General features: G+C 44.1%; 1 protein-coding gene across 5 annotated transcripts in view; it reads right to left on the bottom strand.

The window, feature by feature from the left end:
- Positions 1–13817, bottom strand: part of LOC126982054 (uncharacterized) — a 24460-nt gene extending 10643 nt beyond the window's left edge. The window contains exons 1-5 of one of the 5 annotated variants that reach the window (XR_007734460.1): positions 13235–13691; positions 12960–13125; positions 11950–12022; positions 5032–5083; positions 1145–1210 (exon numbers count right to left, since the gene is read on the bottom strand). Coding sequence is in view for 3 of the 5 variants with exons in the window: in XM_050833771.1 (XP_050689728.1) it covers positions 1145–1210; positions 5032–5083; positions 11950–12022; positions 12960–13222 (454 nt within the window). In the remaining 2 variants the exon portion in view is untranslated. The other 4 variants (XM_050833772.1, XR_007734459.1, XM_050833771.1 and 1 more) reach the window with 4 other exon arrangements.

Genomic DNA, 13817 nt, shown 5'->3' with positions numbered 1-13817 from the left:
TAAAAAATATAAAATAAAATAAAATTCTTCAGTTGAGTCAGTGTGTGATTTTAGCTGTGCTGTTCCCAGAAAGTACATGCAGTGTAGCCACGATGCTCTTCTCACTGCCTTAGAGGTCATTTAATTGTGTTCCCCAGCCTGACATTTGATAGCTGTCAGAAGGTAGGGGAAGGCCTCCCTCCTCTACCTCACTACACAATGGTCAGGTTTTCCAAACTATTTAATCTTCCATATTTGGCAAGGCTTTCCAAGGAGTCTTTGACATTTCCAGGAGTATAGTTTTATGACCAGGTGGTAGGTTGACCCTTCCGCTGTACCCTGAACCTAAAGAAACACATGTTTGGCAAGGCTTTCCTAGGAGTCTTTGACATTTCCAGGAGTATAGTTTTATGACCAGGTGGTAGTTTGACCCTTCCTCTGTACCCTGAACCTAAAGAAACACATATTTGGCAAGGCTTTCCTAGGAGTCTTTGACATTTCCAGGAGTATAGTTTTATGACCAGGTGGTAGTGTGACCCTTCCTCTGTACCCTGAACATGAAGAAACACTCATTAGAACCCGATTGCTCCCCTCTTTGACCTTCAGAAATACGGAACATAGTTGACGTGAGAAGCGAAAGTGTCTTATAATACCAATCCGAGGATATAGTTAATATTGTGTCATCAAAACCCAGATTAAATTCAAACCTCTGATTGGGCTCATGTTAACGCCTCCCTGCACTGTGACGCCTTGTTTAAGAGGCCCCTGAGCCAAGAAGGACGGAACAGAGAGGGAGAAAGCTGTTGCTGAGAGGGAGAAAATATAAGAAAGATTTTAATGGAAGCAACCAAGATAGATAATGGAGAGAGAGAGAGAGAGAGAGAGAGAGAGAGAGAGAGAGAGAGAGAGAGAGAGAGAGAGAGAGAGAGAATTACCTCCACTAAAAATGATCCACAAAGTCTAAATGGATGTATATAACCCCCCCTTTGCGCCCATGGACCCCCTAATGAAACAGACCAGCTATAGTGTAAGCTATCTAATGGGGGCCTTCTCCCCCTCAACAACTTAACAAAACTACAACAAAAGCATCACACTTTCCCTCCTTATTATAAAAATTCCTTGATTGCTCGTTAACCATTTTAGAAAAAAATAAATTAACACTCACCAATGGGTTCCTCCTGTGTTCCTCGTCTTCTTCCTCCTCCTCCTCCTCTTCTTCGTTTGGTAGTGTCTGCAAATCAAGTTTGGTGTCAATTAACTGTGTAAACATTAACATACTTTTTTTTTACAGTAAACAGTTCAAGAAAAAAAAGAACCAATAATGAAAAAAAGCCCGTCACTCCAAAAAAATATCATTATAAATTGTGCGCAACAACTTCAGCGTGCGATGGTGTACCCAGTGCAGTCCAGCCCAGTATCACAAGTCTACAACAAAATGACCTGACCTGTCTCCCAAAACCTAGTCCTCATTTGAGTATGTAATGACCTAGCCACCATAGTAACCTGTCCCAAACATTCATAACAGCTTTTCAAACGAGCAGAGTGCGTCGTCATTACGTTCAAGGCTTTATTCAGAAGGTAATTCCTGGTACAGTGAGCAGTATAATCTGACTTACAGTGGACTACTCTGGGGATAGAAAGCAAAGATCCGCACTCGTGGCTTACCCGAACAGGTCCCAACGTTACGTACCACATACCCGTAACCCAGGGGCGGATACGGGGTGACCTCATTCCTCACATGCAAGCAGAAAGTGAATTTTAGTGCAGGCCACTATCATCAGGAAATAAGGGAAGACTTCCTTGCCTTTGTGCACGCCAGGCCTCACCGGTAAAGGTTTAGCCTGGCTCCTTTTGCGCACCGTTGAAGACCTCGGATTGGACATGGCCAAGTGCAGGGGACTTGGTTTCGATGGAGCAAGTGCCATGATGGGAAAATTCAAAGGGTGTGCCGCAGTACTCATGAAGAAGTACACCCTGGCCAAGCCGATCCACTGCTCTGACCACCGGCAGAATCTAGTACTGACGAAGCTGTGTGATGTCAAGGAAGTGAAGATCGCTCTTCAAACACTAACCGAGGTGTGCAACTTCGTTCATTCTTCAAATATGCACTGTCTCCGCTTCACAGAGGCTGTCAAGCTTACCTCAGCCAAGCGCGAAGAGCTTGTTCCCCTGTGCCCCACCAGGTGGATTGAGAGGCATGACGCAGTGCTGGTTTTTGTTGAATTTCTGCCTGTCATCGCTGTTTTTCTCGAGGAAGAACTTGACGCCACCGCTGGGCTCCTTCTCATCGCCATACATGTTCCCCGCTTTCTCGTTGGACTGGTTGTAGTGGAGTGTACATTGACGCATACTCTCAAGCCAAGCCGAACTCTTCAGAGAAAAGATGGCGACCTGGTGTCAGCCTATGCCCGATTCGTGGCATCGAGACCATTTTTGGCAAGTTCAGAGCAGATGTGGAGAATCATTTCCACGATGTGTTCATGAAAGCAGAAGAGCTTTTGGTAGAGGTGGGGTCATCGCATGACACCATTCCTGTGCCACGACTCTGTGGACGACAGACCCAGCGATCAAATGTTCCGTGCGAGAATGCTGAGGAGTGCTACCGCCGGGCAGTGTACATTCCATTCGTGGACCATGTCTTGGCTGAGTTGAAGAGTCGGGTCGGCGACGACACAGTGCCTGTCGCACTTCGATCAGCTCAAGCAACTCCTCAATGGCCCCGAAACGGATGTTGCGGCTGTGCTTCAAGCGGAGAAGCTCTACGAGCTCGACATCGAATCCCTGACACTCGTGAAGGCACTGGGCATTATCTGTTTCGGTCTTCCAAACTATCAAAGAAGCCCAGGCACACGCCAGCACCAGCGTGCTCCCCAATCTCGCCATTCTCTTGAAAACTCTGTTGACGCTTCCAGTCTCCAACGCGGAAGCTGAGAGGTCTTTCTCAGCATTGAAAAGGCTTAAAACCTATTTGAGGAGTACCGTTGGCCAAGAGCGCCTGAACGGACTTGCCCTCCTCTATGTCCACTATGATATCCCCCCATTTCAGTCAAGAGAGTGATAAGCAAATTCGGCGAAAAAAAACGCCAACTACTCTTTGCTTAGTGAGGCACTTGTTGAATACTTGGGAATTTATTGTAAATATATTTCTGTACCGTCCTGAAACCCTCACTTAAGGGTAAGGTCAGGATAAGTTAAGGTAAGGTTAGGATATTAAGGTAAGGTCAGGATAGGTCAGATTCAGGTTACCTTGGAGTGAATTACGTTTAGGGGATTATTTTAAGGCAAGTTTAGGGTAATTCAACTGTAGTTTTAGGTAAGATGAGAGTGAATTACATTAGTTTAGGGTCATTCAAGACAGAGTAAGGTTACTTTAGGGTGAATTAGATTAAATTCAGGCTGCTTATGTGTCGCGGTTTAGATTCGCGACAAGTTATTTTTTATATTATTTGCTATAGGGAAGCTGCTGACGCGTTTTCCTAGTTCGTCACGTGACCTAGGCGCGGGGCGGGTCACGATGACTCAGCCTGTTCGTTGCCTAGGCGACGAGCGTAGTGATGCCAAGGCGTGCATTTTCGTTGCGGGTCGCCCGCTGTGTTTTACCTGCGCTTACGCACTTTCAGGAGTCGCCACTCCACTCTGCAGGTGCGTAGTAGTGTGTGCATTACTGCAGCTAGTTACGCCTCTGTTGATGAGGAAGTCTTGTATTGTCTTTGTGCTTCCCGCCATGGGGGCTGTTGCCGCCCGCGGCCTGTGTTGCTAGCCCGCGATTGTTGCTTTCCTCTACGTGTCTGTACGTAGCTTGCTCCGCTGTTTATATTGCGGTGCCATGCACTTGCAAGTTATAGCTGCGCGTCAGGAAAGTGTAACGATATCTGCCTATGGCAGTATTGCTCAGAGTGCTGTCAGCACCCTCTGTTGTATTTTTCCGCGCCAGCAGCGTTTTGCATCTCGGCCGGGCGAGTTGGGGCCGTCAGGTCACTCCGCTGCTCGGGACTCTTCTCCCCTGGCCGCCGTCTGGTCAGGTCACGGGGCGACGTTCCTCTACTCTCGCCTCCTCTTGGCACCACGCGGTTTTCCTCCTGCTGGAGTGTGGGGATCCTGGGCTTCGCCACTTCGGGATACAGCCCACACCGGGTCTCAGTTTGGATGTGTCGAGTCCGCGGCGGCCTCTTCCTGAAAGCCGCATCTACCGCCGACATCACGCGCCTGATGAGAGGACCCACGGCAGGAAGGACAAGCTGCAGCCACCTCGAGCAAGGCTGTGCAACGAGCCTCTACTCTTCTCCCTCCGCACCAAGTTAAGTAGCTAGTTGTTAGTGTAGCCAGGGCAGGTTAGTCTGGTGCGAGCACGAGTAACGCTAGGCTCAGCTGAGTGTGTATGTGAGATTTGTCTGTGTTTTCTTTGTGTGTAATAAAGTTAGTGCATAGTTGTACACGAGCTTTATTAGTAACCCTTTTGCCTGTGCGTATGTGCCTTCCAGCCCCATAAGGAGAGTAAATAAGAACCCCACGGGAGATTTGAGCAGGTAAGTCGTGTTAGTACTCCCAAGTCAGGGTGTGTACACCGTTGTCTCCTGGCGTGCCGCGGGAATCAACCCTTGTCGGCTAGCTACCGCCTTGTGAGCACACTCCTGTTATTAAATCATTATTTTACCCCGTGACATTATGACAGACTTTCGGCACTTAGGGATCCTTTGTTTTGATCGTTACCAATGGCGCCGATCGATGCTATAGTTTTCCATGTGAAACTGGCCTATGGGGTGGTGGCGGCTGCAGAGGAAGCGAGAGGTGTTGAGAGTGTGTGGCTTATATATTGCTCCACATAATTAATGGAAGCTGAGATTCCGGTGATGTGGACTCCAGCAGCCATTATACCTCCATGAGAGGAACCAACAGACGGAGAGAAGAAACAACTGTGGAAAGGAGAGGAGGAAGAGGAAGGGGATCAGAGAATGAAGGGAGGATTAGGCAGAGAACAGATGTAATTAAGAGGAGGTAGTATAACGATAAAGGGAGGAGGAGAAACAGGAAAGAATTATTATTGACACTCACCAACTGATTCTTCTGTATCCTCTTCCTCCTCCTCTTCTTCTTCTGGCAGTATCTGCAGATCAAGTGAGGGATTAATAGGCTGTATAAACTTTAACATGCTTTTGGAAATAATAAATTCTCTTCACTGTCTAAATTCAACACAACAATAAGATTAAAACAATGAGCCTGGGGCCACATTTATAAAGCACTCCTAAGCTGTCATAAATAGACAAAATGGCAATTCTTGTCATAACCTGTCATAAAACGAGTCATAACGCTTATTACAAGGCCAACACGGCGCCCCGTTGCTACGAGTCATAAATCCTCATAACTACGTAAACAAACCCCTCGACGGCCAGCTATTTCCCTGGACAAAGCACAGACTGCACTGATGAGGAGATGCTTTCTGGGAACTTATTAACAAGGAACAGAATAAAGCAACGTTCTGTGAGGATCTGGTCCAGAACTACGTCCTGGAGACAGTACTGGCAACAGGTAAGTAAGGCCAGTGAATGGCATATTGTTTTTTACTTCGCTAATAGTAGAGGAACTTGCATGAATGATTCCTGCCTGATTCATTGCTCAAGGCTTTGGTGTAAATTATACTTTTGAGCACAAGCCAAACAACTGCCTCAAAATCAGTCCCTCCTATGTTAGGTATACAGGTAACTCTCTCACCACTGTCAAAGTAATCCAATCTCTCAACCATGACTATGGCCACTATAGCCCATCTCAAAATACCATGTATAAGCAAAGGCTGCCATGGGCATGCTGAAGGCTAGTGGAATTTATCTAGAATTGCACCCAACTCACTGCAGTGGCTGATACTGTTTTGTGTGGTGGATTTTAACAAGTTATCCATCACTTTGTCAGGTATTACTTGCTTCTTAGCTTTAATGGCAAAATAAGCAGCAGTAGGTTACTGGAAATAGGTTAGTATAGTGGCAGCATTAGGGTTCCCTGGCAGTTCAGCAAACAAATCTATCTCTTGTAATTATTTACGGAGCAGTTCAGCAAGGAAGTAAATAATGTGAGGTATATCAACCCTGCCATGCAATAGTGGGTAACTGTAGCTAATTGACGACCAAGTCAGTTTATGGAATACACCTTTGTGCAGTCAACCTCTTGTCATTTGAGTACATGACAATAAAGACCCCCTCAAAAAAAGGTTGGTGTGTTTTTCATGAAAATACCCAGCAAACAATGACCGGCGGCCCGCCGTCGGCTTAAGAGAGGCCGGGGGTGGCTGAATGCGGGCAGCCATGCCCCCGTTGCGCCTGCGATTGCCCGCTCTGGACTTTAACTTTCAGCAAGGTGAAACGGCGATCGAATTTTCGATTTGACGTATTTCAACTTACATGAATTACGATAGTCACTGCCTCAAATGAATTACGTTGAAAAACATTTTAAACAAACTGAATTTCATCAGCATGGAAGAATAATATAAAAGAAAATATATTTAAATGATATTTTCTAACAAAGGTATTATTAAATTCTATTTGTAAATGATATCACGTCTTCCTAAGATATATGTATTCATGTGGAATGCAAAGATATTATAAATATACCAGTTAGAAAATCGAACATCAAATTTGCAATGTCAGATATTCATGGAGGGCGCCGTCCACTGATGCCGCTTCAGCTTTTTCCACGGGCCAATACTGAAATTATTCCTTGTTTGTAACGGCTATCAAGGAGAAAAATTACTTTTTTGTAATTGTAACAATGTCTGTGTGCCATCAATTTACACTTAGATGCCTCAAAATTCCTTAAACAATGATAATGTACACGATCTGCGGTTGAAAATGCTATTAACTGGCAACCGCGCCATCAGACCGTTGCCATATTATCGTAGTCAGAGCATCGTATTTACTGGTTTCCGACCCATAACAAATGTCAAGAAACACCAATAAATAGGCATTTTATCGATAATTTTATATGAGGCCAGTTTTAGGGGTGAAGAAGACAGTTTTTAGGTCGTAAATCGACAATCATAAGAGGATGAGTACAACAATCTCGTAACGGAGCGGGCCCGGGCCCGGGGCTGGTCATCTTCAAAACAACGGCCTGGCGGGCAGCCTGGCAGGACCGCCGCTTTCCAAGAAAACTCTCTCATCTCAACAAAAGGCAAGTAATTCTGATTTTGTTGTAAGTCAAGCTTAGCATTTGTTCATTCTAGTGACAGAGAAGTTCAAAGTAGATGCCAAGACATGGCAGAATAATCTTACAGGACAAAAAGGAGGCGACTGAAATTGGATATGGCAGCACATGTAGATTTCCTTCAAAATTCCTCAGTAAACCAAGTTGTTGACTTGTATGACACTAACCAACAGTTATCTGAGTCGTGTGCTCACAGTTCAGAAAGCGAAGTGTTGAGTAATTATCATTATGAAGCTGCAGGAACCTCTAATGTAGGTTTTAAGAAAGCCCAAGATCACTGTCTGGACAGAGATTGTTATTCCTCTCCGCTTTCTGATAGCTCAGAAAGCAGCGAGATTAATGTATATGAAGCTGATACTCATGACAGTGTTGCAAAAATGATAATTATCCTTGCATGGTTAGGAAGGATTTTGAGGGGTGACTAGATATATATGGAGCTGAACGAGCAGTTTTTCTTGAGTTTCTGAAAAGAGTGAGATATAATCTGAGTGTACATATTACTTACTTTAAACTAGTTTATGGTGAGTATAGGAGTGATGGCTATTTGTGAATGATTGTGTGTGTTAGATTAGGTATAACATTTTTCTTTACCATTTCAGATTGCACGTTCTTGTGTGAGAGGGGGTGCTGACCTCCCAAGACACAGTGAGGTGCATTCTGAGGTGTGCTGTGACAAACTCCTTGGCTATGCAGTACAACTGGTGTGGCAAAGGAGAGAAACAGAGCTTTGGCATCTTGAAGTTGAAGGACACCATTGTCAGTAAGTATGGTTGTCAAATTTGCTTGAGTCTATCTATCTATTCTATTCTCTTTAACGCCTTGCCTTCCCCCTAGGGGGTGGCCACGGCAGAAAAGCCTCCACCTCTCCCTGTCCATACACTCCCTCCTTGCTTGCTCCAGCAGCCCTCCTCATCCACCAGCAATTCTCTCACACATGTTCTCCTTCACCCTATCCACCCATCTTCCAAGTGGCCTTCCTCCTATTACAACCCTCAATTTCACTTACATACACCTTTTTTTACAAACTCATCACGCTTCATCCTTTCAACATGGCCAAACCGCCTCAATGTATTCCTCTTCACCCATTCCACCACCCCACACTACACTCCACCTGCATGGGTTCCCATACCACACCTTTCATACACACTCATTACTCCCACCCTCCCACCTTGACACAGTTCACATCTATACCTGCATATTTAACACACTTTAGCTTGGCTATTGCTTTCTCTACCTCCTCTTTATCAATTTCTCTGTTTATACACTCGCTTTCTACCTGTTCCACACCCATATTTGTCACTATTGCTTCACTTGTAGTCATCTCAATACTCAAGGAATATATCTGAGTGCTGTTTCTTTCATGTGATATATCAGTAATATTTATATACTGTTATTACTATATAAGCCTTGTTAAGATGGAAGTCCAAAAGTATAGTGTAGGTCAGGGAACCAAATCCTCCAGGTTTCAGAAACTGACTATACTTATTACTTAATAAGGGGGTAAATAGGAACTAATGAAAATAATTATTTTGACAGAAAGTGTGCACAAGCATCCAGACTATAGGCATTCAACAGCAGCCTCTGTCAAAATCATTATGAAAGAATGGTTCTGCACAGCCAGAGACCGTGATGGAGGGCGACAAAGGAGAGATCGAAGTGCTCCAGACCACTAAAAACAGTGTGAACACACAGAAATAATACTGAGGCTTTGCCAGGTCGCAACCGTGAGTGTTATGCGTGCAGCACATAACACAGGTATCCTGTTAATAAATGAACTTTGGAAATGTTTGCAATTTCTACTACCTCACCTACATACCTGTGTGAATACATGAAATACCTCAGTCATTAGTACAAGTAGACTATAGTCTATTCACTTCCTGATTCCTACCCAAGCCAGTAAGAACATGTCACTGTATGTAAGAGGGAGGGAGGGAGACCACACCGACCAACCGGACACCTGCCTCTCCCTCTCACCCACAGTGATGTGCATAATGACCACAAAACCTTCCTTTTCCTTTCTTACATTGTATTTTGCCTGAAATCTGAGGGTACCATCATGTTCAGGAGTTTTTTTGTACAAGAACATATGTTTTGTTCCAAATTTAGCTTAAAAATATCTAAAAGGACAAGTTTCTGCTTTGATGTCAGACATTATATAAGAAGCATTACCTGCATCATGTTGAGTTACTTACATATGTAGATTAGTAAATGACATGTATCTTGCCCTAGTCAGAACTGTAACTCTGCAGGAGCCACTCAGTTGCCAAGAGTTTGGAAACAAAATTTCCTGTGATATTTTTTGCAATTGTATGTTTAAGCTGATTTTGTGGTGACCTGATGTATAAGAATAATACTCAACTTTCTGGATAGATAGATAGGGAATTTTTAATCCCCTGTACACTTAGATGTTGGACTTAAAAACTTGTTTTTTTTCTGGGCTACAAAGCTGTGTCAAGTGTCTGGCATGAGAGGGCCACCTCCCTTGTAAAGGTAACACTGGCCCTAAATACTATAAATAGACTGACAAATTTATCTACATCTGACGTACTTGTAATACAGTAGGGTAAGTAGGTTTTGTATTATCACAGAATTGTATTTTATTTGATTTACTTCTGTATTATTCTGGCATCATTAACTTGTGCTCCAGTCAAACATATTTCTTTGAGCTGCATTATGTATCGTCACAGAATGATTTGTTACTCTGATGGAAATATTATCAATAGGAATACATATTATATTCTCAGAATCCAAATATGCAGTTTTTTTAGTTATAAGTATACTCATATTTTGCTTAAAGTTGGGTATATAAATATATATATATATATATATATATATATATATATATATATATATATATATATATATATATACAGTTATACCTCAGTATACACAAGTGACAGGTTCATAATTATTTTGTACAACAAAGCTATGTTTTAGGGCTGTATTACAAGTCAAACCCGAGAAGTTTCAGGTCCCTACAAAGGTAGGTTTAGGGGCTGTATTACAAGTCTCATCTGAGAAGATTCTGGTCCCTACAGAGTTATTCATCCCAAATTCTGTAGGGACCTGAAATTTCTCAGATTGGACTTGTAGTACGGCCTCTAAACCGACCTTTGTAGGGGCCCGAAACGTCTCGGGTTTGACTTGTAATACAGCCCTTAGTTCCAAGTTATCAAAAACATTGTTGAGTTTATATGTTTGGAGAATGCTATGAATTAATATATATTCTGATAGTTCCTACATATTTTGTTTGAATTGAACCTTTTTAGTGTTTTTGGACCATTCAGTTATAAGCGGGTTATGGCAGTAATTACCACGTTGGCCCTCCGTAAGCGGCCCTCCGGAGAACCGATGAGCAAGACTGGCAGCGGGCCTCCGTCAACACCCTACGGAGGGCCGCTGATTTGACATACGGAAGGCCTGCGGAGGGCCGCTCTGTTTTTGTTTGCTGGGTAGGGTGTTACATTGACATGGAGTAAGCTTGGGAATATCCTGGACAAAAAGCTTTGAAGCACTGCCTTATAAATTGTTAAAAATACTATTTTGCACCTCAAACGCTGCACATCCTGGTAGAACACCCTCTGGTCTGATAAACAGTTATGGAGCGATTTGATAATCACTGAGAGTTGCTCAATAAATAGCCACTCAGTAATAAAACTATCTAATCCTATTGATCTACGTTAGATTTGAGTCTCAGCACACTAACATTATATTCACTTCAGAGCCAGGTAAAGATGGTAAAACATTGCCTTTCCTTGGTGCTGAGCTTACCAAAGTCAACACCACCTTCAGCTTAATCAAAATTTAGTTTTATTGCTTGCAACCCAAGCTTATAGAATCCGCCTCCTTTATTTTAAGCTCCTCCTCCTCCTCCAGTTTCATTGATAAATACCTTGGCATTCAGTGAGGCAAGGTAAAATGTCCTCCCAAGACCCTCTCAACTGGCAACCATTCCGTGTCACGTTTTCCCATTCCATATCCAGACGAGTGAAGCTGAACACTGAGGAACAAAGTACAACATCTAATGCAGTAATTTTACCCACAAATATCTCTGCCAGTCATTCCTAAACCACAATGGAGACTAGGAGACTGGTTTTGGGTGCAGGCTGTGAGCCCTGGTGCTGTGACCGGTATACCTGCACAGGTGTAGTGGCGGTAATGGTGCTTGTGTTGGCAAAACTAATTAGGCTGGTAGTACAAGACACTTTGCCATATCACATCAGCTATTTCTAAAGGTCAAAGAGGGGATCAATCGGGTTCTAATGAGTGTTTCTTTAGGTTCATGGTACAAAAGAAGGGTCAAACTACCACCAGGGTCATAAAACTACCCCAGGAAATGCCCACAACTCCTACGAAAGCCTTGTCAAAGATGTGTTCTTGGGCGGCGAAATGTCTCATAATACGACCCTAAGAGCCACCTTGCCACCAGGGTCTGACCACCAACTGACTCCAAACCAACCCACTCCTCTATCTGAACCCAGTCATGATTAGGACCACCCTATATATGGCAGGGACTTCACTATTCTGTACAACCACTCCCACAACATGTCACGCTCGATGGCAGAGTCCCTTTTCATATGACAACTCTGCCCCGCACTGTGACCTGACATTGTACCGAGGGCAGCTGTGTGGAGGAAACTAACAGGAAGGAGAGAAGACTGAGAGCTGGAATTGGAAAAAAAAAAGACCGAGAATTTTGCACAAAAGGAACAATTGCAGGAAGAAAATTTGTGCAAGAAGATGAACAAGGAAAATAATTATAAAGTTAACAACACTCACCATTTGATTCCTGTGTGTCCCCTTCATCCTCCTCCTCCTCCTCCTCTTGTTCTTCCTCCTCTTCTTCTTATGTCTGCAAATTAAGTTAGGAATGAGAACTGTATAAACACTGAGTCTTTTTTGGGAATAATAAATTCCTTCAAGAATTTTAATGTTTATTTTTATGAGAGAGAGAGAGAGAGAGAGAGAGAGAGAGAGAGAGAGAGAGAGAGAGAGAGAGAGAGAGAGAGCATTACCTATAGGAACAGTAGTAAAGGTTTAGCATGAGGGCAAGGAGGAGGTGGCGGCCAGTGGTCCACCCTGACCCTCAAAGCTAACAGGGAAACAAGACAGGAAATATTAGCTGAGAACCTAACCTCCCTTATCTATGCCCTCCTGTGACCTACAAAGACTTATTCTATTACAGGGTTTAGACAGGAATTGCTCTGCTCCTTAAAATGATTCTCGGACCAAAGTACGTCTGGAAATAGTTCGCATGCACAAAATTCGTATGCAATTTTCCATAAGCAAATGTTTGTAAGGGATAAAGTTTGTTTGAAAAAAGTACGTATGCAATTCAATATTATAATAAATAAATAAATAAAAATCACGGGCCGGGGCCAGCTGAAAATTTAGCAGGCAGAAGTATGGGGTCACCCAGTCCCCATTAAAGCTAATGATACATATATGGAAAAAATTAACATCTATATATAGTGAGAGTTATCACCTTCATATTACAGGTAAAACTCCAGAAATACACCCACCAACTACCAGTGACAATGGAGCAGTGCAAAGCCTGCCCCATTTTTACCAAGGCAACCTGACCAAATCTAACCTAACCATTGAGTAAATAGAACGTTAAATGGTAAAAAGCGCTCAAAATAACGGAAAAGATGAATAAAAAGATGAATTAATCTAATCTAACCACATCTGATTTCTGGAATAACACCAAAATAGTTAGGGATAAATGTCAAAATAATTAGGCTACCCTTTCTTCAATAATCCCTTAATGATAACAGAAATACTCTAACCTATCACTGCCGCTGCCGATGTCAATGGAGGTGGAATTGGTGGAGTGGACATGGCGGCTGACCCCAATCACTGCTGAGGGTCTAACACCATCATCACCACCACCACCATCAACACTGCCATCACCATCACCACCACCACCACCGCCGTCATCATCACCACCAACACCTGTCACCACTGCCGTCATCACCACCGCCGTTATCACCACCACCACCATCACTACCGCCGTTATCACCACCACCGTCATCACCACCGCCGTCATCATCACCACCAACACCTGTCACCACTGCCGTCATCACCACCGCCGTCATCACCACCCCCGTCATCATCACCACCAACACCTGTCACCACTGCCGTCATCACCACCGCCGTTATCACCACCACCACCATCACCACCGCCGTCATCACCACCGCCGTCATCACCACCACCGTCATCACCACCGCCGTCATCACCACCACCACCATCACCACCGCCGTCATCACCACCACCAACACCTGTCACCACTCCCGTCATCACCACCGCCGTTATCACCACCACCACCGTCACCACCGCCGTCACCACCACCACCACCATCACCACCAACACCTGTCACCACCACCATCATCACCACCGCCGTCATCACCACCACCATCACCGCCGCCATCACCACCACCACCATCACATGAAACAGATTTTCCAATTTTCCCCTCTTTCCGCGTCCTGATTTCCTGTCCCTGCACACCAAAATAAGGGCAAAGGGTCCACCTACCTTCCCACAGCATGGCGCTTCCTGGCACTTTATAATAACCTAAAAAAACAAGAAAAATACAGCGCTGTCTCGGCAGCCTTCACAGACGACAGGGAAAATGGAGGCCGTGAC

This window comes from Eriocheir sinensis, chromosome 50 (assembly GCF_024679095.1).
Source record: "Eriocheir sinensis breed Jianghai 21 chromosome 50, ASM2467909v1, whole genome shotgun sequence".
NCBI classification, from domain to species: Eukaryota; Metazoa; Arthropoda; class Malacostraca; order Decapoda; family Varunidae; genus Eriocheir; species Eriocheir sinensis.
The sequence above is the reverse complement of the archived record's forward strand: the minus strand, read 5'-3'. Positions and strand labels throughout refer to the sequence as shown.